This window comes from Gasterosteus aculeatus, chromosome 9, assembly GCF_964276395.1.
Source record: "Gasterosteus aculeatus chromosome 9, fGasAcu3.hap1.1, whole genome shotgun sequence".
In the NCBI taxonomy this organism is placed as follows: Eukaryota; Metazoa; Chordata; class Actinopteri; order Perciformes; family Gasterosteidae; genus Gasterosteus; species Gasterosteus aculeatus.
In genome coordinates, this window is record NC_135696.1 from 13,196,782 (window position 1) to 13,224,348 (window position 27,567).

Here is a 27,567-nt window from a genome sequence, read left to right on the forward strand (position 1 = left end):
GTCACAGCGAGGCTGCGCATCCTGCCGAGATTGGCTTGTCAGACTCTGAGAAACCACTTCCTGCAGTCATGCTACTCTCTGCTCGTACACACCTGCAGGGCACGCTTCTGTGTCCCAGCCTGCCGAGAGGTCAACGTCACATTATGCCTGGTGGGTAGAATATGAGTGGATAGCAAGTTACTGATGCCACTGCAGAATTCTACATATTTTCTGTAATATCAGCATATGAATTAAGTTTAAGACAAATACCACTCAAGACTGTTAACTGTTTATTGTTCCATATTGGGGTCAATCTCTAAAACGTCTCCAAAGTAAACTTCCAGTGAAACACTCAATGAACATTCACAGTTGCAGAATATGTATTTGTGTCTTGATGCATTCAGGCCCTCTGGTGTCCGCACACTGGTACTGATGGTGGAATTGAAATTCTATTAAAAATGGCCGTGTGCTGGAGATCTGCAAGGACGCTGGTTCCAGCTTCACACATGAGAAAATATTATGCTTTTAGTGGGGTTATTAGTTTCTAGTGAGGTTTTTATCGATATTATTGTAAATAAAAAGAAGTTTGGATTTGTGGACTGTTATTCAGAACATGTAAGTTGAAGAGTAACTGCAGCCATTGCCCAGCAGAGCGTGCTGCATGTCCTTGTCTGCAGTTCAGTGATCCGTTTGCCACAGATGCTATTGCGTCAACACACTCTTGGGCAAAATCTGCACAGCTAATTCAACAGCATTCAAAAGAGTCCTGTTTTGATTCTCCTCAATCGTTTTGATGAATACATCTGTATTTATAATTATTAGTCTTTTGAATGCCTCTCCACAGGCTGCAAATTATTCATATTATAGGATTGTGTTACCATTTGTCTTTTCAGCAAACAACATGATGACTCTTTGCAATGACCTTGATTGAATCCGAGCCAAAGTTCTGAAATTGCAGACAAATCATGTTATCTTGCAGGGTATGAATCCATGGATCATATCCTTCATAACTGCATTTTCCAGCCAAACTATACAGCAACCTTTACTGTTTTTCGCTGTGCAGACTAGCCTACACATTAATGTTATCATCCAGAGACATCCCTAAACCTCTTATATAATTAGGATGTGACTAACGCAAGGAACTAAACTAAAGCTTATATTTGTGCAACAAATATAAGCTTTATATAAGCTATATATATATATATAAATATTTTATATAAATATAAGCTATATATACACGCAGTAAAACTTGTTCAATCAAATTGAGTTACGTACTTGAAGCTTAATGGATGAAACACTTAGATTAGTTTATTTATTTATTCATTTTTTTTGCAGGGACAATGCATACCAATCAACAGTTGTACTGTAAGTGAGCCAAAGATTAGACAGAGAGGCTCATTTCCATCTGCTTATTGTGTTTTTCCACAAGATTGCTGTCGTTATTTTGTGACAGGTCTCGTTACATGTCATAGGTTACCTGCAACAATTGACTACCTTTTACAACAGCAGAGGTCTTGGATTTCCCCACGAAGCTTGTTTCTCATGTCAGCGCTACAAGAACTATCACAGTTTAATGGAAGCATTCATTACCTCTGGCCAAAAATAGCTCACTGTCTCCATTTAAACATGGTGTTTGGATGTCTGGCACCTTGGGACTCTCTATCTCTATCATGAATAGCTAAGATAACGAGAGGGTTGGAAAAAAAGAGAGCGTTGGTGACACCCAGTGCTTTTCATGTCTGCTTATCTCATTTAAAATCATTATTTAGTGATCTAACTTATTTACAGACCAGTCTTGGGAATTGTTAGTCACATAGCAAATTCAAATTGACGGATAGTCAACAATCCGCGGGGTTTGTAAGATATGGACATTTATGAGGCAGTGGGGGGTCTAAAAAAACGACGTGGCATGTTAAAGTTTCTCCCAAAAAAGAGGCTTTCTTTTTTCTTTCAATTCTTGAGTGGCAGAGAGTGCCCCTTTAACAAGCAGGCCGCCCTAAATCAACCCTCACCTTCTGTGCATATACTCAATTTCATATCTCATGTATCTGATGATATCAAACACCAAGGCCGTAACTACAACCTTGCTCACAGATGGCAGACCTCGGTGTTCTCTGTGGTCTGTGGATTTTTATGAAAGCGGCACCGCGCTGCCCTGAGAGGAGGAGTTTAAAGGGGGCGGGGCTACGGCACTACGTCACACGCATGACTGCGGGAGGAGGAGGAGGAGAGGACTGAGGGAGAGAGACTTTCCATCTGTTCACACGCCTTATTCATTTCGGGGTGATTTAACGCCTCGACCACTGTCTCGGAGACTTCGTCCATCGCTCCTGCTCTGCCAGCCAGCGTCGGACCCCGAGGCGTCACTTGTCCATCGGTCGGGTTGTCCGCCTCCTCCTCTGACTACATGACCAGCTAGCACAATAAAGCTAATTGTTAGCTTCTGGATTCAGCTTCACCGCCACCACCGGCGAAGTGGCGAGCCGATGAGGGGAATGGCAAGAGTTTACTCGGATAACCCCTTTGGAGGAAACAGCGACTAGCGACACTAAACCAGCCCCGATTTATTTCCATCTTCGAATCACTGGTAAGCTCCAGTTACGCGGTTTGTATCAAGTTGACGTTATTCGATTTAAACAACGTTTAGTTGGCACTAGCTCGCGCGCTAGTCTCAATTAGCCAGCGCTGTCACCGCGCACGCTGACGTTTACACGTCGCTGTCGTAAATGTTGTTTATGCATCATCAAGGTGTTTTTAAATTTATTTAAATAACAATAAGCAAGCTGTTGCTGAGTCTAATCTTATTTTATTTGTTGTAGCCAAGGAGTTGGATATTCAGCGTTAGCGTCGCAACCGACTCCTGTTTACGTGTTTTGACAGCGTGTCACCTGAACTGTTACTGAAATACAGTTAATTGTCTCGCCGTGTCTTTTGAAGCTTCCGGCAGATCCTGAAGCATGACGGTAATTATGCACAGCGGTAGCAAACTTATAGCCATAGAGCAATGCTGTGGTTTGTACTCGGTCCTAACCCAGTTATTATTAGTCTGCTTCCCCTGATCCCTCTGTTAGAAGTACTGGGACTTTAGTCCCCCCCCCCCCCCCCCCCCCCCCTGTGAACCTGCTTCCATGTCCCCATCACTGCATTGCAGGAGTTACAGACGTGCATCGGCATGCTGAACCATTGCAGAACATGAAGTTCAAGCCCCACTTTGCACTTCTGTTGAATGGCCTGGAGTAAGCGGAGTGATTGTCTTTGCGTCCCATTCTGTTAAGATTGCATTTCAACACGTTGGGTGTGCGTTTGTCGACCGACTACTCGCGTTTAAGTGAAATAGAAGCGATATTGTTAACCAAGATGTTTTAACTACGTCACCCGGTGCTCTGTCCTCTGCACCAGCATGTGGAATGTGCTGTTTATGAATAAAAAACAAAAGTTGTGCTCATTCTTTAGAAATCTTAAGTAAGACTTAGTTGTGTGTCGCAGTTACCCGTAGTTCTGCATAGACTGGGGGTGGACTCTGCCGGGATATAAGCCTTGGTGCTGCATTCATTGATCAGTGACATCCTCGGTCACTGCTCTGGAGAGTTTTACTTCTGCAGGCCATGACGATGCACGGACACACACACACCTGGCTGGCATCATCAAAGCAGTCAGCCAAAACGCACCTTTGCTTAAGAACACGCAGAGTCTCCCCTTTTAGGGCCCCATGCCACTGTGATGTGGTAGCATGCAGTTATTGTGATGAAGGCGCAAGAGAGAATAACATGCCGCCCGACATCGCTGCTTTTTTCTTTATTTTCTTTCTTTGACAAATGCCTGTGATTGTAACTTGTTTTTTTCTTTTCTGATTGAATTTATTCTCATTACTGTTCAGGTTGTTGGAGTCACTGCAACATCCACCATGGTGCAGAAGTACCAGTCACCTGTGCGGGTGTACAAGCATCCCTTTGAGCTGGTCATGGCGGTAAGTGTCTTTGCCCATATTGCCGGCCAACTCTTAACATTTCGTGCCATCGACCCAGTTTATGTGTAATGCTGGCGTGTGGGAGCATCAAAGGGCCCTCAGAAGGTAATCACTTGATCCGAAAAACATCTTGCGTGTGATTGGCTCACAGATTCCGAAAGCGAAGCGCGTATTCTGCTGTACGTTCGCACACTCCACATCTGGATGTATAACACAACTGTGCTGTTGTGTCAAACAGAGGTTCCACCTGAGAGTTGTTGTAAAATATTAAGTTCCTTCCATGGCTTTTAGTGTTGGCCTTGCTACAAAGTGTCTCTCACTTTCAAGCATGAGTTCCTCTGACTTGCATCTTCCTCTTCTCGCCTTTTTCATTCTTTTTTCTTTTTTAATGGCTTTCTCAGCACCATTCCCTGCGGCATCTTTGCGCGTTCTCTCACTAACGTTTGGCACTTGCTCTTTATTTCCCCCTTTCTGCATATAGTTTGCCATGCAAATCTGTTTAGTATTTTCCCCAGTGCAGCGGGCCAGGAGATGTGGGGGGATGGGGGGGGGGGGTCACTGGCTAAATGGCTCCAGCAGCCAACACATGGAAAACACTAACTGATTGGAGCCGTGCATTGTTTCATGACAACATTGGATCTGAAAAACAATGACAAAACACCTTATTTCTGAATTGTATAAATGTATTTTCTTTGTGATATTCAGTGGGAAAAAGATGGCAACCAATAGTGTGCAAAACTGTGAACTAGAATCTCCCAGTGGATGGATTGTTTTGACCTCAGCTGCTGTTTTTCAGTAATGTGGAGTAAGTGCACGCCTGAAGAGTCCTGGACTGGATTATGCAACCGGTTATTTTCAAACAGGCGGTTGAAAAAAGTCAAATAGTCTTCGTTACTGTGCTGATGAATTTCAGCAATATCAGCAATCTCCGGCCTTTCTCATTCATATGGCCCCTGATCACGAGGAAGTGAGTCCTTTTTAACAGCCTGTCATGGTTCCTGTGCTGTTCTCTTTACATGGAAATCGGCTTTCTACATCCACCCGACCGAGGATGCGGGAAGGCGAAATCTCCTCCGCACTGGCTGGTTTGAGCAACGGGCAAAAAGATGCCTGTAAATCGAGGGCTGGTCCTTTCACCTAAGCACACAACCCAGGGGGGGAAATAGTAATAATAGGAGAGCAGAATTACACAATATGTAAGCTGGAGATGACCCGCCTCATGGGCTCTTTGTAGGCTTACTGACGGAATAGTCCTCTATGTTTGTAAACTAGGGCAGCAACCGATAAGGTGGATGTTAAAAGTTGAATACACAAAGTGTGGTGAACACTTGAATTAATGGATGCACGCAACGTACAGATCGCTCAGTTTGGTGCATTTGGATTCCTTTCTCGCTCTGCAGTCAGCAGACCTGATGGTGCGTCACAACACACACACACACACACACACACACTGGTTCTTTTTTTCTTTTTTAAATTGAAAACCCAGTGAATTCTCTCCAATTTCACTTACCCAAGAGCAGATCTGTCTCCTTTGCTACGTAGTTGTGCAACAACCTTCTGCGTATATAGGAAACCTTTACAGAGCATTGATAGTCTGTACAGTTTATTGTTTTAAACAAGAACCAGTTTCTCTTTGTCTAGAGTGGACTTTTTTTTATTTTTTTTTAAAGAATTTCACATCAGTCCCATGAAATAGCCATCGACTCTTCTGGGTGTGAATGCCCAGGCTCTACATTCCTCTGTTAAAGCATTTTAAGTGCATTCTTTTAGCCTCAGATCGCCTCACTGACAGATGCTATCAAAGTGTGTCAACCTCTGCATGACACTGCTGTGTCTCGAGTGCACTGTGGCATAAGTCGTGCTGTATCTCAGATTCCCTTCAGCTGTTTTGGTTCCGCAGCAGTTGCTCTACGCTCTTCCTCGAGCACGTTAATCTCAGTGCTCCCAGCTTCCTCTGTATTTTGGCAGATTCTTCTTAGAAGTTTGTAGTTGAAAGTCAGCTGCAAACCTCAGCACGAGCTTTCTGTTTTACAAGCCAGCATCGACTCGCGTGCCAATCAAGCCCTTTCTTGCCCTTATGTTCCGCGGTACGGACATGGGGCAAGAAAAATAAACCAATTGTCAGCACCATCCTGTGACAGTTGGATGGTGTTGCTTTACTTTGGATTTTGACTTGTGCCAAAGTCAACTTGACAAGACACGAAGTGATTTAATTAAATGATTTATTGCAGAAACGCCTGATGTTTACAGTTGAATGTTACCTAAGCAGGCAACTCCTAAATGTCCTGACTAAGAATGTTGTTGCCACCGCACCTTGCGAATGTGTCCAAGTAGAAATCTCTAAACTTCCCTTTTTTGTAAAAGGGACATTGTGGCGACATTCCTACACAAGAATGACACAAACACCAATGTGTGTTAACATGTGTCCTTTAAGAGTCTTTTTATTCCAATGTGTTATTGTCGAGTTCAAAGTATCGCTGGAGCAGTTTGTTTAAACCATGTAACTCTCAGCCGTGGCTGCTGCTCCTCAATAACAGGAAATGTACTCTATGCTTTTTGCTGCCGTTATCGCATTAGTCCAGTTCCAAAGCCTTTAGTCTGTCCTCTGGGAGTCCAATTGGAATGTCAAGCACAATACCACTCTGGCTGCTGCTTCAGAGCTGAAGGGACACGTCCACAAATTATCTCAGTGGCCGCAAGACCAATAGAAAAACAAAAACAGGCGTACCCTGAGATATTATATAACTGCTATCTGGATGCTTTAAAGACAATAACTACATCTTGAGGCCCTCAATTCCCAGATGACCTCATATGCCGCAAAGAGAGGGTATTAAATGAGTCTCTCTTGCACCATGGAAACGTATAGGCGCGCTGCTTATCTACAAGGACACAGTGTTTTGCTCCTTCCTCCTGTCCTATTACCTGTCCTCCTAGTTCTAGAAGTAGTTCTAGTGTAGTGCATGCCGGACCCTGAGGGTGAGAGTTTCCTACGGTCCAGTTCTCCATCAGTTAAGTTACTTTATGTATGTGAAAGGGACAGGACCAGCGGTGGAACAGGACACCGTCCCTGAGATGGACCGGGGATCATCTTTGACGGCTTGTGACTGTCTATAACTGCATCAGCAGCTTTGACTCCACAATTAGAAAACGCAATGAGCAGCTTTGCCTTTTGACTCCTGTTGCTGGGGAATTGTAAGCTGCTGCTGCTGCTGCAGCAGCTGCTGCAACCTGCACTTAGTTTGGCTTCGTTTTTTCTTTCTCAAAAGACTGGATCATGAAAGTAAACTGAGCCAGACAAACATAAGAACATTTGAATGATTAAAGCACTTGGATCTGTTTGACACGGGAACCAAAGTTCAGCTGTTTTAAGAGTGCTTGGATTTGATATTTTTGGGGGGAAAGATCCGTTTTGCTGCAGCACTTAGGAGCTCAGATCCTGCACAATGTGCTCATTTTGTCGTCTCTTGCAGCATGGCCCACTTTGAGCTCCCTGTGCCTTCTCGAACCTTCTGAATGTGGGTCATCCCTTGGACGCTAAGTGTCGGATCACTAACACGTTGTTTTTAATGCCGGTTTGCTGCAGAGTTGGTGTTTCTAAACCGGTCTCATCCTACTTTAACCTCTCTCTTTGTCTTGCCCGGCTAATCACTGAGCGGCCCTGACAGCGTGACATCCTGTCCCAACATGTCCTGAGTCCTGACCCACTTAAAGCCTGTTTAAGGTGTTTTTGCAAACCAATTCTATGGCTCAGCGGCGCTACGGTGTTCTTTTAATCCACCCGTGAGCGGCCGGCTCACGCGTCGCTTATCTCACCTAAAGGTTTCCGGTCTACAGGCGCATGCATACGTACACATGCAAAGATTCGGCTTAGTGTCCGTAGGGCTGTCACAATAACTATCTTTTTGTAGTACGATATATTGCACCAAAAAAAAAAATGCGATAAACGTTATCTTCTTCTTCTCTTTTTGTTGCCACTGTTTTTTAACAACGTCAACATACCAGCTTGTCCACGTTAATTGGCCGTCCTCTCTGATTCGGCTTTAAACCAAAATGTTCACACACCAGCGCTGAAGATTGCAGATGTCAGATGTCAGTGTGATCATTTTGTTCTTGTGATTTATATTAGTTTGTCGATATGAAGCCGAGTACATTTGATTTATACCACCATAAGTTATTCATACACATCCAAAAGGGACTTTTACTGTCCAGGACATTTAGTAATCCGGCTCCAGTGAGGGGTTTTACTCTTTTATGCTTTTCTCATTAGCGCCTCTCAGCACTGCTCGTATCCGCTCTGATCAGAAAACCTCCATCCACTCCCATGCTCAATTGTAGTGTCTAATTTGCCAACTCGGCTAGATGGTCTTTGCCCAAAGCAATGAAGAGTTATGGCCTTCTTTTGGGAAGAAGAGCTCATCCAGCGTGCTGCTTCAAATGACTTTATTCAACAACTTCCGCACCACCACTTCCACCACCACCTCCACCACGTGAGTCTGGGAGCCTATGAGGAAACTGGGACTGATTTCATTCACTGATCACCAAGACACTCATTCACCTTCTTTCCTGCTGCAAGGTCTGCCCCGCCAGACCCCCCCCCCGCTGCTCTCTGCCAGACACAGATGAATGTGTATGCACAATGCCCCTTTAGCGTATTTAACACTGCAGACGTGCTACAGTGTGGCGAGGGACAGTGACTCAGATCTATGCGGCAGCTATGGTGACGTTAACGGCGTGCTGCGCAGAAATTTCTGCAGCGTTCTACAACCGGGAAACATGACGTTGCTTTTTATTTCAGACTACAAAATACTTCTCTAATTTCAGTAGTGACCTTTTTGCTTTTCACTTCATGCTTTAAAAAAAATAATGGGCTTGATGTTTGTGGTTTATTACTGAAGTTGATCTTGCTGAACAAAATCTGAAACTCGTTGCATATTGTTCACGTGTGGGAAACACAGTGCTGCACCATTATGAAGAGATTTGTAAGACCCCTCCATGGCAGATGAGTTTTATTGTGAAAATCTGCATAAAAGTAAATTTATTGTTCATGATGTCTGAGAAATTCCACAATTCTTTTTTTTTTTTTAAGCTGAATAATGTTCAGGAAGCGGCGTCCAGGAGTAAATCCAACGAGGAAGTGTCTCCTCCATTGAAAAATGTGATAATGTGGCTCGTACGGCAGTCTATGGCAAAATAACCAGACTAATCCCCTTGATATTTTTTGTTTGTTCTTATATAATTGGCAGATGGCCATCGTGCTGCTTTCCGTTCCTGGTGAACACGCGTGTCTAGTGATCCATGCCTAACCTATAACTGCAGTTAGCGTATTGCACGGCCCAGCGAATATTTGGGACCTTACATTTGAATAAGGTGTTTGTGTGTGTGTGTGTGTGTGGGCAGATTGTCCCCCCCCTCCTCTCTCAAAGTCGCTTTAGTCTCAGGCAGTTCAGCCATCACAGAGCCCAGTGTAGCAGTGAGATCGTTGGAAGGAGAGAAGTGGGTGGCGTTGCATGCAGAGACCAAGCGCTCTATTGTTGCGTCTGTTCAATAAGCATCTTGTTCTCTCTCTTTACCCCTCATCCAGTCCACACCTCGGCTCACAGGCATTAGGACCTGATGGGCGGGGAAACCTGGCGTGCCGCCTGTCCTCACATGTGATATGAAACCTTTTCCGATGGAACAGCAGCTCCAAACATTTGAGTCTGTTTAACTGCAGTAAATACAATGTTAAGCACTCCGCAAAAAAAGTGTTTGCACTCTACTAAGCCCACACTGGAGGCTGTGTGCGGCGTCCGTGTTGCATGTCGGCCCGTCCCTGGGGAAAAAGCACACGGAGGCTCTTATTACATCACTGGGTCTTTGGTCAGACGTGGTTTCACCTATTTCTGCTCACGTGAGCGGCTCCCTATTGAAATGCTCCATTTGTAAACACTCATGGTTGAAAAGCCTAATGGTCCCATGTGAGGTCTTGCTGCCATTGTTTGTGCTCTGCTGATGAACCTGACCGTGGATCCCTAATGATAAGCCGATGGTCAGTCACTCACTTTTTATTGACTCATCAAACATGTAAAGGGACAATAAACAAAATGACATGTCATTTGAAGTTCTCAAGTGAAGCCTGTAAATTGCTCAGAACTCTGTTTTTGAATTCTGCCAATAGATTCCTTTCTTTTTCACGGTCTTTGCTCCACTATTGGACCACGGATGAGAGCTTGTTCCCTTTTCCTCCCTCATCACCAGCAACCCGATAAAGCTGTCTGAATCGCCCCCTGCTATAGCTCTCAGGTGTAAAGATACATTACGTAACCACTTAACACCAGTGTTTTTATTTATTTATTTCCGCAATTCCCCGTGTATTTAAGTCTGTTAGTTTTAAGCTGCTTGCTCAGTGCCCCCCCACCCCCCCCCCCGTTTATGACCTAGTTTTAAAGTTTATAGCTTTTCTCTGAAAATAAATGCAGACCAGGAGGACTTGCCACATGCCTTTCTTTATATGCCTGTGTCCAAGCTTTTTATCCTTAGATGACGCACACACACGTGCCACAAAGCCCCCTCTGCCCCCAGCGCGTTCGTTTCCCCTGGCCGGGTTGTGTGTCTGTGACAACCCGTCTCATGAATGAACGTGACATTATCGGTCACTTGGCAGCGCTCCCTATTCTGTCGGCCTAATAGTCTCTCGAATGTTCTTGTGGGCCAAACCGTCAACGGGACAACACCCGCACGTCCTCTTTCTGCGAGCGACATTGAACACGCCCGAGTCAGTCCGAGGTGATTTATCGGCATGCGCGGGGCCGACTGAAATGTGACATACTAGTTTGCTTCTTTCTCTTCTGTGTACTAATTATTTTTATCATTACCGAGACCAAATGTGTGAGATCAAATTCAGACTATTTGTCCAGCTTTTATTCCTGGCTCGCATACATAAGTTACAACAGCGGTTTGAGTTAGAGCGTCAAGTTTTCCCTCAATCATCAACACCGTGTTCCTTGTAGACCCTCTCGGGGGTCTCCTGGCCGACGTTGCCGCCTTTTACGTCTCAGCGGAGATGTCGCTGGCCAACGTTGGCTAGACCAGATGCAAATGAAAACTTAGTTCATTAACCTATGACGTAACTCTTACTGGTTATTAAGGTTATAAATACCATCCACAACTTGATGGCTGGCTAGTAACTGATCACAAGGAGGCTAAGTTTGAATTAAATGCCCTGAATTAAAATACCAGCCTAAGTTCAGTGACATAATGACCCTCACTTCTTTCACATCTTCTTTCACAAGTTGTTTTGTATGTAAACCACATCAGCTGGCAGGAAGTAAACATGGGCCCAAGGTGTCTCCTGGCAACGCATTTCCCTTGAAAGGGTCTACACAGCTCTGCAGTTAGTGACTCTTTGTCTTGTAAAGTTCCTCTGAATACTTAAGAGTTGCGGCGGGGTCGTCTGCTGCATCTCCGCTCTGTTTGCCGAATGTTTTGACGTCTTCTCTGAGCAGTTCTAATCGAGTATTTTAATTTTAAAAGCGCTCCTGATTAAAATGTTACTATTTTGCCAGCCACTGTTAAAGCAAGCTGATATAAATAGCAGAGGGCGACCTATGGGCGCTGCCGTCTCCATTGCACAACCATTTCCATAAGCTCCAGAGGCGCGCCGCTTCCGAGGAGGCTAGAAGGGTTTTCCAGTTAGTGTCGGTTCCAGGAAACGTTGACCCGGAGCCTCACTTGACTACATAAGCAAACACGATGATGCAACACACTGAAGAAGTGGAACTAAATGTTTTTCAAAGTGTCCTGTAGATCCGGCCACAAAAAGAAAACACAACAAAAGAAGCCCTTTGTGTTTTTGTTTGTTCTGCTTTGCAAATGAAGGATTGTATGACCTTCATGTACCAGAACTTGTACCATCAAGCACGTCAATGTCTTCTGCAGCTTCTTGTGCTTCTAGCAAGCAGCTATATGTTTAAAGAAACATTGCATCAGAGCTGTTGTGTTACAACGGTCTTCAGGGAAGGGTGTGTTTTTTTTTTGTCTTTTCGTCCAATCCACTGCTGCTTTTTTTCGGTAACCATATTGCAATACATTGGTGGAGGCTCTAACCACAGTCCTGTTACCTGTTACGCCATCTCAATGTGCAGTGAAAGAACGCTTCATGCATTAAGGGAATTGTTGCTTGATTAAAAACCTAAATATCTCTTTATATGTTAGTGGTGCAACGGATCATGAAACCCATAGTTCGGATTTGATCAGCACAAAAGAAAAAAGTGAGAGTTTTTTTGCAGCTAATTACCGATCATTGGTGATCACCTCTGTTCCACATTCTCGCTCATATTATGAAGACACTTTGGACCATATGAATGTCATCCAAGTAATTAAGGTTATATACAGGTTACCTTACCTACCCGTCTTTTGGAGACGGGTGCAGGATCTGGTTATGTACGGATACAGAGAAAAGAAACCAGTTCTCCCATTTGAGAAGCTGGAACTGGACTCTTTGACATATCTCGTAGAAATGATGCTGAAGGTCAAGTTGGGATTACACTGTATGAACTTAAGACAATAAAACATGGTGTGTCTCTGAGGTCGTTTCCCTCTTATTGTTTAGTTGATGCTTGCAGCTATATTTAACTATATAGACATATTACTGCCCCCTTGTTTTCTTGTCTGCTGGCACGTTGCACACACTTACGTGCACCGTGCGGCCATTATGTAGTCGGATAATGTGTCAGGTTTCCCCTCGGAACTGGTGCATTTCCTGAATCTCCCTTCCTGAGAAAAATAGGTCTTGTTTTCCGTACCCAGGCCCTTGTCCTCATTGTCTGTAGTCCAAAGGGGGAATGTTCTCTTTTGAATGCAGGAAGGAATCAAATGAACGAGGCTTGTTTGTTATATATTCTCTCATGCACCTCGATTACGGAGGCCAATTCCAGGATTCGTTTACTCGTGGTTTGGCCCCTTATGTTTCGTGTGAACATATTCCATCGCCAAGGAGACCGGTTCATGATGTTCTCGCAGTCTCTATTACAGACGCCCAGTTGTTCCACTTAGCCTGTTTTACTTCACTTCTCCGTGTGCCTAAGCCTGGTAGCAAAGATTTGAGGAGAAGGACAAATAAAGATGTTCTGCGGTGCGGAGTTTGTCCACAGTGTGTGTTTTTCTGGTGCGTCATCAACGCAGCTCCGTGTCCCAAACACCGACTGCAGGCGAGGTGACGCATCCTGGATGAGCCGTATTGTAGGGATGTATTTGTAAAAACAACTTCTTATGTCAATAAGAGCAAGTCTACAGAAAACACACTGAGAGGTTTCTACTCGCGTTGTAGATCAATGAGTCAAAGGGCTAAGAAATGACTCAGAGGAGGTTGGACGGGTTTTGTATTGTTGGACGCACTAGTGAACAAGCTGGTATCGTGACCTTCCTGTTTGTCGGTTTGTTGTCAGTGCCAGTGAGTTGTTTTTCGGTCATTGTGAAGTGAGGCGTATGTTTTCGTACACCGTGCAAGGCCAGTGTTGTTCCGTGCACATGTGGTCGAGGTGGTTGTTGACGTGTGCGGTGGGTTTTTCACGGGGGGAACCTGATGTGTACAGCTGGTGCTGTAATGCTGACGCCTGCGCTCACTTGTTCCAGAGAGTCGGGGCTGGAAAACCGAGCTCAGCATTCAGTCAATGGACACTTGCCAGCGCAGCGGCTCAGCAGTCCAGGTAGCGGCACGCCAGGAGCCGCTGAACCCCATCGACCGGGGCTTGACACACGTTCTAGTTATTCAGCCCCCTTATCTGAGAAATATCATGGCATGGAAACTGGAAAACCTACTCAGGTACCCGACATAAACCAAGAAGACGCACACAATATTGGCTGCCCATGAGCGGTGTTACCTGTACCTTTTGTAACACTGACGGAGCTTGCCGTGCAACGCTTTTGTGAATGTGACTTTTTGCCGTGTCATCGCTATCATAGCGATGCAAACAATGCATTCATGTTTAAATTATTAACTAGAACACGGTGTACAACTCCTACAAGTGACTTGGCCTGAGTAAGGAAAACATTAAGAACCAAACGAACCAAAGTATTCTCAGTAAGCAGAATAGCTCTTTTCTAATAATCTTTCTATGGCATGAAAGCTGGCCGGCCTCGGCACACTAATGACAACTTCTTTTGTAGACAAGCCGCGGGCACAGCAACCGGCATTTTCATAGAAGCCTTTTCTTTGTCCCGGTGCTTTAGTTGAGTCGGGGCTGTTCTCTGCTGTGGCTTTTGGAACGATACTTCGGACGATTTGTTTGGTCTCAAACTTCTTTGCCCACTTCTTCAGTCCCTTTTTTCTGAAAACATGCGTCCTTTTGAAAAGTGGAATTAAAATCACTGTGATTACTGTTCTTAACGCTTGTCAATCAGCGTATAATTAAAACTACTAGAGCTGATATCCTGGGGCGCCCCCCTGTTATAATGATGGGGGAAACACTGTAATATATATTGAATAGAGCCCTCTTTTGTTTTCCTCCTACTCAATTTCCCACAATGAAACCCGACACCTCACAGACATAAAGCACAGTATCGGCTCACAGTTCGGTTCCTCCTTCCTTGTTTTCAGGCCTACGAGCGCCGGTTCCCCACCTGTCACCTGATCCCCATGTTTGTGGCGAGTGACGTGGTGGAGGAAGAGACGAGTGAGGATGGTTCCACCAACAGGGTTGAGCGCCGCTGTGCCCTGGATGTTGACGCCCCGCGCCTGCTCAAAAGGGTACGTTGCACGCCAGGCCGCCCTCTAAAGAACAACGCTTTGTGGTTACCGGGTCTGATGTCAATTGAGAATTTTTTTTTTTTTCTTTTTTAAATAAACAATGTAAAGATGTGGCTTGTGTTGATTTTTTTTTAGCTCTACGTAGACATACAGTATTTCATAAAGAAAAAACCTTACTTTGGTCTTTCGTGTAAGTTTAATTTCTTATAACGTGTGTGTGTGTTTGTGGTTTGCAGATTGCAGGTGTGGACTATGTCTACTTCATCCAGAAAAACACCCTGGACCGAAAGGAGAGGACACTTCACATCGAGTCCCACAACGAGACCTTCTCCAACAGGGTCATCATCAGTGAGACCTGCTGCTATTCGGTCAGTAGAAGACACATCGCAGCGCTGACTGTTTGCCACTACAGAAACACACACACACGCACGTTCTGTAAAGCCGTTGTTAAGCTGCTAAATGTCGATCTGCTGCCAGTACAGCCGGTTAATGTTTGTTTATCTTCTAATCTCTGCCCTGCTTCCTGCACAGCAAGAGGAAAGTTGTTGATGAGACTCTAAGGATGTTGCCTCTTCATCCCGACCAATCTCTCGTTATTCCCTCCGATCACAATCTGGCCGAATGCTCTCATGGGCTGATCTGAAACCAGCCTGTTTTCTGGGTTCACCCGGCTCCACTTCTGTGCGCTCATGGCTTCACTCTGACTGCAGATCTGCCTATTCACCAACGCTCCGAGTTATTGAGGTCAAGCACGTCGTATTAGCCTCAAACCAAGTGTAATGCTAATTTTAGATCAGAGGCTGCACGGCTCTCACTGCGTGCGTTAGCACACTGTGCTAATATTAACAGGGATTGGCAAATAAATTGGACTAAGCTAATGGACCTCGCCACTTCAAAATCAAAATACTGAAGTCCCAGATTCAAGTTCAAGATGTTAATGGGCTGAAATCTACTAATTTGATAAAAGTTTCCCTTTGAGAGTACAACTCCTCCAATCAATACTGATTTCGACACATCCACGAATGAACGCCTGTCATTGCAGTCTTTACAAGTACTTGAACTGCAGGGTCTTACAGAGCGGCGTGTCTTTATCTTCTTTACTAACTTTTTACAGACACTGGCGGCCGAAAGACCACAAACCCGGAACTGCCAAGTTCAATCACAATCCGAACCAATTAGTGGCCAAGTATGTGGCGCATACAAGGATTTTGTCTCATTGTAATGGTGAAAACAACAACAAAAAAAGACATATGTCCACGAGTGCAAAAAGCAAATCAAATAAATGGTATTAAATAAATGAATAAAGAGCTGTGTTGAGCTGCCAAAACAGTGCTAGAATCTGCCATACTGAGAATCATCCCACCACACGCCAGAAACACGTGTGTCTTTGTATGTTCGGGTGCTGTTTCCCTTTTAAACTCCATACTGCTCATGTGTAAACGCTATGTCTATGTGGACCGACTGACACACACTCTTTTTCTTTGCGTGCGTCATCACTTAGTGGAGCTGTGTGTGTGGTTACCATAGCGACCTGGTCATTTGTTCCTGCGTCTGTATACACAGTATAATTAACAGTACAGCTGTTGGCTACTCTTTCTCCTATTGAGTTTTCTTGTTTCCTGTTGAACCACTTGCAAAATCAAGATTATGCTTATCATTGAATTCAATGGCGCAAGGTCAAAAATTATATCATTTCATCCACACGGGCAACATGAAAAAAAGTGAGAGCGATATTCAATAAGTTTGTTGCTTTCTGTTATGAGGCAATGAGTGTTCATCGATCAAAGAAAGTAGGGAGGGTCTTCATGTAAAAGCGGGTCAATCCAAACTACCGTAACTAACAGGCCGCCCATCTGCCAATGGCTGGAGAAGAGGCAATTTACTATTTGGATGGGTGGGCACATCACAATCTCCCAAAAACTCGCCTGCACACTTAATGCCACGGTGCCGGCTGGTTAACCTTCTGCGCGCGGATGGTCTCATGTGTGCCCGAGGTCGCTGACCCCTGCACGACGTGTCTGCGTGTGTTGATACAGGCTCACCCGGAGAACGACGACTGGACGTGCTTCGAACAGAACGCCAGCCTGGACATCAAGTCCTTCTTTGGCTTTGAGAGCACTGTGGAAAAGATTGCTATGAAGCAGTATGCCAGCAGTATCAAAAAGGTGTGTGTGATGTTGAACTTGATCGATACACGTAGGTGTTTCCTTTTGTTCTGCATATGGTTTGCTTGTGGATTAAGTGGAACTGTCACCCATATGTTTCATGGAGTTTTTTTTTGTGGTTTCTGGAGCGTGAATGAGTCATTTTTTAATTGCATAAATAATCTTGCATAATCTCTTTGAGTGGACCGGGGTCTTTTGCTGTGGACCCAGTGAGTCATCAGTTGGAAATGCTAAACAAAAATTCTGAGTTGTCTTTATTTCCACATGAAGTAAAGGTCTTGTCTGTCTTCCAAATAGCTCACTTAAATCTGAACTTGCAGCGTCTCCTGCTCTTTTCCGCCACAGCTCTCACACTTTTATATCCACCCTCGTGTTCCTCACAGGGAAAAGAAATCATCGAGTTTTACCTGAAGGAGCTCGAGGACGAAGGGATCACCCATGTGCCGCGCTGGACCCCCCCGCTCCTCCCGGTGTCCCTCCCCAAACAGACCAGCCTCCTCAGCAGCTCAACTGCCCTCCCCAAACAGGCAGCCGTGCCCGCCGTGTCCATCCCCCTGGCGACTGACGCCATGGACATCACCTTCCAGGACGTCCAGCAGGACAGCGGCACACTTCAGGCAGACAGCCTATCTGAGATTCTGCCTGGCTCTTCCGAAGGTCGGTTCCCTCAGACAGAGAGCCAGCCTTCTTATGTTTTATTGTATCATATGGGAAATATTTACACTAACCGTAAAGGAGCACGGTTAAAATGTCAGGATTAAATGTATGGAGGGACCTTTTTAAACATCAACAAGCTCTGCCATCTGTAGACATCATTTTTTTTTATAAATGCCACAGCCTTCATCTGAATGTTAAAAAGAAGGTTTGTATGTTCTTCAGAAAGAGGAACTGCAAAGTGTCACAAGAACCAGATGTTTATGTTGCTGGTAAGAGGCTACGGGTAGTGTCAGCGTTGAAATATTTAGGCATTATTATCATTGATTCTAATCTCTTTAAAAAAAACGGGTAAAACATGTCACAAAGGTCTTGAAATCTAATTTCGTGAATTTTCGATATGTAAGACCATGCTTTAACAATGCGAGCTGCAAAATTGTGTTTTAATGCAATGATTGTCCCCCATATGACCTACTGCTTAACCAGCCAATAGCACAACATTTAAATGTATTCACATTCTCCATAAACAAGCCCTAAAATCACCTGATGAGAAAACAGAAGTCCATCACTGTTCTATTATCACCAAACACCATATCCTGAGTTGGGAGAACCTCATTAAATTCACAGATGTGCGTCTGGTTTTTTAAATTCTACATGGAATGACCCCGCCTCCACTTACTGATTTTATTAAACAAACTAGAGCTGCTTCAAGAGGTGATTGTGTTATTTAACACAGGTCAAGCTCGTTTACATCATCAAGCACATCTGCATTCTCTGTGAAAGCAGCTCACTCGTGGAATGCTGTGCCACAACGTATTTGCTAACAAAACTCATATAGAACCTAAAGGTTCTTTGCAACAAGCATTGATCTGCTGTCTGTCCTGTCTTCTTGATTTACCTATATGTGCATTTGTGTTGCTATTTTTCTTTTATTTGTTTCTTTTCTCTCTGTATGTTCTGTGCTTCAGTGGTAAACTGTACATGAGCTCCCACTGTAGGTGTGTTTATCCTGCCTGATGCATCCTGCAGCCTGTTATGCTTGCGCTGGTCTATTGTCATACACTTTTCTTTTTGTTTCTTTTGTTATGAATACGTTGTGTCAGTTTGTCTATGAATTTTAATTAAAAATAATAATAATAATTGTTTTAGGCTGCCTTAAAAACATCTGGTTCTGGACTGCAGATGGAAATTATCCTCTCTGGCTCTTTGGTTACAGTACAACTGTTGATTAGTGTGCATTGTCCCTGCAAAATGAACAAATGAATATTAGTCACTCCTTTTCGAACACATTATGATAGATTTGAATGTTGGTGTACTAACTGTCTATACCATGTATAAGTTTACTCTTTGACTGAAGTATGTGTTATGTCTATCTTTCACAGATAAGTTGGATGCAGACTACATCAAACGTTACCTAGGCGACCTGACCCCCCTGCAGGAGAGCTGTCTGATCCGACTTCGCAAGTGGCTGCAAGAGACTCACAAGGGCAAAGTAATTGTTTTACTGTTTCTGCAAGGGTGGAATACAACGTTTAGGATTTGATGAACTATGACGATTTACTGTCCAATTCCAGATTGAATTATTATCAGGGACTTCTGATGATTGATTCCGACAGCTACCGGAAGCTTTTTAAAAATGTTTTTTAATGTGATTTCATCAAAATAAGTACAGCAAAATACTCTCCTCTTACCATGCAGATCCCCAAGGACCAGCACATACTGCGTTTCTTGCGTGCCAGAGACTTCAACATGGACAAGGCTCGGGAGATCCTCTGCCAGTCGCTGACCTGGAGGAAGCAGCACCAGGTGGACTACCTGCTGGAGACCTGGAGCTCACCTCAGGTCCTCCAGGACTACTACACCGGGGGCTGGCATCACCATGACAGAGGTAGGTTCAGACCGGTGTGTGCGCGCATCTCATTTAGACCCCTGAGGCTGGGCTGTACAAGGTATTGATCCAAAATCGGAGTATTATCCACAGTAGTAGCGGTTGACACGCTTAAACCTATTTCAGCTACCTAAACATTTTTAAAAAAAGAATAAAATCTTGTAATCAAATCTGTTTGAGTTTAGGATCGATTTTGAATATTTTAAGTACTTAACCCGGCTGTCCGACCGGCCTTTAAGAACTGAAACCAAAGTTCTTCAAAGCCACAGGACCCTTTTGACCAGAACAGTAATTTTAGAGTGCCTGCCTTAATTGGTTTTAGTTTGTTATTGTTAGACCTTGATATTTAGTCCAGATTTGTCAAAGTCACACAAAAATAAAGTATATTGTTCTGATTTTAGCCACTTGTTGGAAAAAAGGCCTTTTCATGACAAGGGACTTGTCACTTAAACTGATTTGATTTTTTAGGTGTCTGAAACATGTTCTGCTGTTGTCCCATCCACTGCAGTACAGCACTTTGCTTCTTTTATGAGCTGGTCCACAGTGGGTAGTACACCAGCTATGGAGTAACTCCATAGCTGGTGTACTACCCTCTTCAAAATATCCCTTCAAAAAAAGGCTCACACATACAGGTAAACTCAAGGACCGTTAAAACGGTCTATAACCTGTATGATTTATGTGGGCCGGGTTGACTTTATCTGCCCTGTAAACTAGAGGAAGACCAGTTCTCAGGTTTCTTATAGACTCTAGTTCCAAAGCCTTCAGCAAATCAATTAAACATGAGAACGGTTTGTCGGCACTGTTTGGTTACTGAAGTAGTACACACACACACACACGCACACACACACAGTCACATTCATCATTTTGTTGCATTCTGGGAATTTCTTGCTTTGAACTAAGAGGGACAATATCAATCAAATTTAGATTCCACATATTCCAACATAAGCTTATCTCCCCATTTCAGTCATTCTACAAATATTGTACACTTGGGGAAATGAAACATGAAAGTATTTCTCAGTGTAACAGAAGAACCCACTATGTAGACATTTGTATGCAACATTGTTGAATTGTGTGCTAGATTATATGAATGTTTTATTTTCCATTTTAGATGGTCGTCCTTTGTACGTCCTGCGTTTGGGCCAGATGGACACCAAAGGATTGGTCCGCGCTCTGGGAGAAGAGTCACTGCTCAGACATGTATGTAAAGCCATTTGAAACTTCAACGCACTTCAAGCTCACTTATAGCCGCGTGAATCAAAGTAGGTCAAATAGTTTATAGGTCAGGTAGTCGGCGGTTGGATTACAGGTCAGGGATTTAATTTACACGTGCTGATCCTGACAACGGTACATGTAAAAATAGCCTGCTTATTTATAATGTTGCTCTTACTGTAGGTTCAAGTTACCAGTGCGAGAGCCAAATGGCGGCAGTGCACTGAGGTCATGTTGTGCCATTTCAGGTGCTGTCTATTAATGAGGAGGGTCTGAGACGCTGTGAGGAGAACACCAAGGTGTTTGGTCGACCCATCAGGTAAACCTTCAGTATACCGTATGTTTGCTAGGGCATAATGCAATCATTTAATAATATGCATATGTGTGTGTGTATGTGTATATATATATATATATATATATATATATATATATATATATATATATATATATGTGGGTGTACAATACAAATAATTAAACTAATGTTAGTACTGTGTGCTACACAAGTGTGAAAATATACAGAGAAATTCTCCATTCTGGGTGTGCTGTCAATTAATCAACAGCATAAAACAAATAATCCTAATAATGAATACAGAAAATAATTATATATCAATGTAAATGAGAATTAATTAAATGTGAAAGATGGAAAAAGTATTTTCTTTAATGTTATTTTTGCGTCACCGAGCAGCCTGAGGAGCAGAACAATCCTCCACACAAGGGAAAGCGGCTCTGAGAGGAAGATTATCATGAATACACATATAAAATAGATATATATTTTGGCAGCCATGGTCACTGGGATAAAAGCCACGCAGGACTACATGCAAACTATAAACGTCAGAGCCCTCAGCCATCATAGATGGAAGGAAAGGGGGAAGGTGGCGTCCAGAATTAGCAAGCGATGCCTTCACCATTTAAGCTGCACCTCGGGGTGACAGGTGCTAAGTGGTCGGAAAGAGGATGTGGCCCAGTTGCGAGTTGCGAGTGTTTTTGTCCCTCATCCTCGCCCTCCGTCCTCTGTAGCTGTTGGACGTGTCTTGTGGATCTGGAGGGGCTGAACATGCGCCACCTGTGGCGCCCAGGGGTCAAGGCGCTGCTGAGGATCATCGAGGTGGTGGAGGCCAACTACCCGGAGACTCTGGGACGGCTTCTCATCTTGAGAGCCCCCAGGGTTTTCCCTGTCCTCTGGACCCTGGTAAGAACCAGAAGGGGAAACTCACCAGCTCGAATATGTGACTAAACATTGAATAACACCTGTTGACATTACAGCGGAGACACACACACACACACACACTTTCTGCTTTGCCGTCGCAGTGAATTCATTCATTTATTCCATAGAATAACTAGGATAGAACCAATTTGCTGCGCCCACAAAATATATCCACGTCTGCCTCTGTCCTTAGGTGAGTCCGTTCATTGACGAGAACACCCGCAAGAAGTTCCTCATATATGCAGGCAATGACTACCAGGGCCCTGGGGGGCTCGTGGACTACATCGACAAGGAGATCATCCCTGACTTTCTGGCCGGGGAGTGTATGGTGAGCGTCTCTCAACCTCTCATTCCAGAAGATGTCTTTGTTCTAAACGGGAACCAACAGACATTTCTTCTTTTGTTGACCCAATTCTGTTTGTGTTGGTCTGCGCTGCGCAGTGCGAGGTACCAGAGGGCGGCCTGGTCCCCAAGTCCATGTACCGCACAGCCGAGGAGCTGGACAACGAAGGTGTCCGCCTGTGGACCGAGACCATCTACCAAAGCGCCAGCGTCTTCAAGGGAGCGCCGCACGAGGTGAGGCTCGATGTAGACCGCCGAAGCTGTAAGCCGAGGTCCGCGTTGGACGGTCCGCCATCTAGTGGTTGTTGTGGGGAAGTTTGCGTTGGCCGTGCTTCAAAACGTAATCTGTCTGCAGTGGAATGCGGTTAATCACGTTGCATAATTGATACCAAAGGGAGAGCTGCATCATACATAAGTAATCACCCCTTAGAGCCGACGGCTTCACTGACAGATGTTCAGTTTTCTCTTGCTGCTTGTTACAATGAGTGTTTTCATTTTGCCACAAAATGTCACAAAATTAAGTAAGTGTGCTTAAATATGGAGCGAGGCTTCATCTAGTCCACCACTGTTAAGAATGACTGCAGTAAAGAGAGCGGTTCACAGACATAATGCGCTGGCATTATGGCTGGCAAAGCATGTAAATAAAAAAAAGGGGTGATACATTTCGCTTTGATGGTTTTAGTTCCTGCACTTCTCTCTATTTCCATTTATAACCTCACCCTGTGCCCCCCCTCCACCAGCTTCTGATCGAGATCATCGACGCCTCCTCAGTCATCACCTGGGACTTTGACATGTGCAAAGGCGACGTGGTGTTCAACATCTTCCACTCCAAGCGGACCCCACAGCCTCCTCGCAAAGACCCCCTGGCCCCCCACGGCATCGCCTCCCCAGTGGGCAACAATGTACAGCTCATCGATAAGTCCTGGACGCTGGGGCAAGATTACAGCATGGTGGAGTCCTCGCTCACATGCAGGGAGGGAGAGAGCGTGCAGGTGAGTTCAAGGAGCGGGAACTGACCGCCTGCCCGTGCCGGCGTTCTGATGCGTGTGATTCAATCTCCTGGGTTTGTTTTGACGTTGTCATCGGTCCCCTCAGGGCTCTCACATTACCCGGTGGCCAGGTTTCTACATCCTCCAGTGGAAGTTCCACAACATGCCGGCCTGCTCGGCCACCAACCTGCCGCGCGTGGACGACGTGCTGGCCACCTTGCAGGTGTCCTCGCACAAGTGCAAAGTCATGTTCTACACCGAGGTGTTGGGCTCCGAGGACTTCAGGTTAGTAACCGAGTGTCTGTGAGTGAGAGACAAATGAATACGATCGCATCTGTGCAAAATTTGTGACGCGCGCGTGCGTCCGTGTTTTTGCTGTGAGGTGTTTTACCACAACGTTATTTTTTACTTTCAAACCTTATTCCTTCATGACTTATCATTCTTCACTCCCTTCTTTTTTCTGTTTTCATCCTCTGCAACGTACCGCATAGATATTTAAGTGAATACAATCCGCTGTGTTGCTAAAATGATCCTCTGAAGAGCATTATGATTTACCTCGGCACAGAGACTCCCCTTTAATCCAGCCTTTTCTGTCCGCTCCTGATCTATTGCTCACTCCCCTGCCTTCCTGCTGCTCTGTCTTCTTCCTGTGAAGAATGGCTTGCTGGGATGTGCAGAGTTTGTAAGTGGCTCAAGTCTTTGCCCTTTAACTAGCTCGTTGTCATTGCTGCTAATTTGAACGGCCCCCTCCCTTCACGTTTTGCGTCCGCTCCTGCCAATGGCTTTTTTTAATTTCTTTTTTTAGCGTTTTGCTAACAGGATGTTGTTCCTTTGTTTACGCTGAAGAAGTGATCCTTGTCCTTTCTGGCTCCTCTCGTCCTGCCTGCATGTCTAACAAATTCAAGAATCCAAGTTCAGCACGCTGGTGCTCGACTGCTTTCCATGTTTTCACATGCGCACAAAACACTCAACAATGTACTTCTTTTTCTCACGCGTCTCATTTTTTCCACTAACTAGCTGAATCTCACTTTGCTTTTAATTTGCACCTCACTGCTAGATGCTACCAAATCATAGCTGATACCCTTAGATGCAAAATAAGGACATTTGCTACGAGAAATTGTTAAACTTAACCGTCTAAAGTTATACAACCATAATGTCCTTTAAATGCTTGATGCCAAACCTCCTTATGCATTTCTCTGTGTTGTCATTCAGTTTGTAGGTGTGTGTGTGTGTGTGTGTGTGTGTCCATCCTACATCATAGATATGGGCTGCATAGAAATTAACATGTGGACAGTGGGTGTATTGACTCTTTGATCCAAACCCTACATTCACAATTTGTAAAAACACACTTAATTCATCAATCAAATGATTGTAAAAATAACACAATGCTTCAAAAGAAGCCAAAGGCTGTTTTTTGTGATTCGGCCCTCACCAAAAACACCCCCAACTTACTCGGAACCCAGATACTTTGCTTGAACGAGCAATGAATTTGGCACTAACCTCTTACACACGACCGCTCTGCCTGTGACACTGTTGTTGACATTGCTGCTGCCTGGGTCAAAGCCACACAGAGCGAATGAATCTCCCTCCTGTGGGTTTGATCCGGCTGCACGGCTCTGCGTCTCAGGTAGCCGGCTGTACCGATGGGAAGTTTGTGACCGCTCACTCGTCCTCCGTCTCTCGCCTTAGGGGTTCCATGACCAGCCTGGAGTCGAGCCACAGCGGCTTCTCTCAGCTCAGCGCCGCCACCACCGCCTCCAGCCAGTCGCAGTCCAGCTCCCTGATCTCCAGGTAGAAGGCGGAGGCCGAGGACTTCAACCCCTGTCCAGCCCCCTCCCACCTCCGCCCCCCTGCCACACACTCCCACACACACCATTGACACCAAAGCCATTTCTCCTGCCCATCCGAGTCGATGCTCAGCTCCTATCGCACAGCAAGTCTATTGAACTGAAGCATGCTCGCACAAACGGAAGAGAAAGAATAAAAAATCTGAGGCAAAAAGGGGGAAGACGAAGAAAAAGACTGTATACAATTTTAAAGGGCTGATTCTTTTGCACAAAGATGATATATTTTCTGTGTCTGGTAACATTGCTGGGCAGCAGTTTGAATCAGAACATCAGCAGAATGTTTGTTTGTGGTGGAAAGGTTAAAGGTCGGGAGACGAGTTGCGGTGCCTTTGTGGCACGTGAAGCTAAAATAAGCAATATTTTCATCCTTGATGGTATGGAACCGGATGAAAACAGTGGAGGCGCTGTTACACTTTTGCATTTACACCTACACACTCACAAATGCAGACACGCACACGGACGTTTGACTACATGCAAAAATGTACATTGCCATATCACCAGAGGGGTTTCTTCATTCTGGTGAATTGTTTATAGGTCAGGTGTGGGCGGCGAGAGAGTTCTGAAAGGGACATGGGTCAAAACTCAAACGCAATGGGTTTTTTTTGAGTGGGTGGAGCTTAGTGAATAACAAAAACACACACGTTCTCATTAAAGTTTCCAGTTGACGGGAAAATAACAGAGATTTTAGAAGCGTTCAGTTGTTGATTCCATTTGCTTTTGTGGCAAACCCCACCCGCCCTCTCACGAGGGCTTTATCGCACCTTGAGAAGCGTTTGAATATTTTACCTGGGTCTGACTCCTGTCAATCCTAAGCAATAACACAAGTTTGACTTTATACTGTGTGAAATGTTTCTATCTACCATTTACCTGTATGTGGACGATGATTATGGGTGCTGATTGCAGATTAGTTTGTTTTTTTTGCAAGTTGTGTCCAGGCAGACGGACGGGCAAACAAGCCTGTAAAAAAAAAAAAAAAAAAAGTTCTTAGACGATAGCATTCTGTCGGGAGAGCAGCATAAATAACTCCGCCAGCTCCTGGATACTTCCTTTTTGTTTTCTTTGCTTGGAATGACCACCGTTGGTTTGCTGTCCGGTTGAGGAACTCGAGTGGTGAAGGGGATGCCTTGTTACTGATTTGTGAATGTTCTAATGACTGGCTAGCGCTCGCCAACCAATGAGATGCCTGAGTTTGGAGGGTTGCGATGTGATTGGGCAGAGACGCCACCATTTACTGCTTGTGTTTTAGAGTGGTGCAGATTTCAGTGTGCGCGAAGGATGGATGTTACTTGGTGGTAGTCTTCGATGTTGTGGACAACGTATTGATACTGTACGTGTACTAGTTGATTGGAGTTTGTCGAGGTATTTTGGAGAAGAGTCATTGAAGGCGTTTAGCAGTGTGCAATGTGGTTAGTGGGTTGAAATAATAATATATTATTTAAAGATTTAAAATCTAGTTATGTGTTAATAAATGCCATTTTAGCCTTTTGTAAACTTCACTTAGAAATGTACCTGTTTTTTTTTTTCAAGGTCATAGCTGTAATGGATAATCAATAATGAATTGAATGAACATTTCTAAATGCAACACATCCAGGCAGCAGTTTTTAATACTATTTATTTGGCTGATTGATGACTTATCGTAGATCTGACTCCGCCGAGGGCAGAAATGATTTGCCTTTGCCAAGAGTCATTCACATGCTGTTGCCACGGTTACTGGTGATGCTGACAGACGGAAGAGTCAGACTCCTGAAAATACTGGATCAGTTTGTTGTTTTTAATAAATGAAACTGCTCTTTTTTTAAATGTAAATGAAAGGTCAAGGGTTAACTTGTGGTAACTGTGTGTCATTAACTGCAATAACATGTAATGCTTTACTGAACAAAAGGACCTCCTCAGAATGTTGGCTATTTAAAGTGTGTATGATGAAAGCATGAACGTGGGGATAAAAAGAAGTAAATGTGTTGCATGTAATAAAATCACACAACTTTCCTTCACTTGCTCCTTCAGGACGCTCGCTTTCCATTTGTTCAATAGTTCGACTGACGATGAAACAATCAACGTCAGTTCAAGACTAACTTGAACTTTGTTTGTTTGTTTCTCTTTGACACTTTGTACACTCCAGTCTAGCTGTTTTGCTTTCCAACACTTCATTGTGTGTATCTTAGAAAGCAGAGTGGACCCTGATTGAAGCCATAGGCCCAAAGAAACTACTTTGATCACATGTTTTGTTCTAAATGTACCAGCTATCATGTTGTGCCGTCTTTCTGACTTTAGCTCTCACGGTATGCAAACCTTTCATCAAGATCTCATTGACCAATGAGGGCTATATCTGTTTGTCTTTTCTGTTCAACACTTTAATTGTCCGTCTCTCTGCTCCCTTCTCATGTTGCATATCTTCTCTTAACTTGATGTGAGGAATTATGTGTAGAGTTCATATTTGGATTAATGAGAATTTGGCACCTTTTACTTTTTTTGAAAACAATAAACTTGAATTATGAGGAAACAATGTTTGCTTTCAGTACACTCATTTCAATTACACGGCCTATTTGTGTGCCCTGATGTCATTACAGAATTAAATCGTGGATTCTTCATATCAGACT

The 27,567-nt window shown here is 44.3% G+C and overlaps 1 protein-coding gene across 4 annotated transcripts; it reads left to right on the plus strand.

Annotated features, from left to right (window-relative positions):
• Nucleotides 1–2,161: 2,161 nt before the first annotated feature.
• On the plus strand, nucleotides 2,162–27,473 carry LOC120825051 (SEC14-like protein 1). Of its 4 annotated transcripts, XM_040186384.2 has the most exons (18): nucleotides 2,212–2,566; nucleotides 2,917–2,942; nucleotides 3,857–3,946; nucleotides 14,523–14,672; nucleotides 14,909–15,040; nucleotides 16,709–16,837; nucleotides 17,221–17,494; nucleotides 18,874–18,983; nucleotides 19,190–19,379; nucleotides 20,488–20,576; nucleotides 20,837–20,907; nucleotides 21,606–21,777; nucleotides 21,986–22,120; nucleotides 22,234–22,368; nucleotides 22,875–23,126; nucleotides 23,230–23,408; nucleotides 23,779–23,805; nucleotides 24,813–27,473. In XM_040186384.2, exons 2-18 carry the CDS (start codon nucleotides 2,937–2,939, stop codon nucleotides 24,916–24,918), a joined length of 2,247 nt encoding a protein of 748 aa, XP_040042318.1. In that variant the 5' UTR covers nucleotides 2,212–2,566; nucleotides 2,917–2,936; the 3' UTR covers nucleotides 24,919–27,473. The 4 variants fall into 4 exon arrangements, with proteins under 4 accessions (XP_077965058.1, XP_040042320.1, XP_040042318.1 ...); XM_040186386.2 differs by lacking the exon at nucleotides 2,917–2,942 and having other exon boundaries at nucleotides 2,166–2,566; XM_040186385.2 differs by lacking the exon at nucleotides 23,779–23,805.
• Nucleotides 27,474–27,567: the final 94 nt, after the last annotated feature.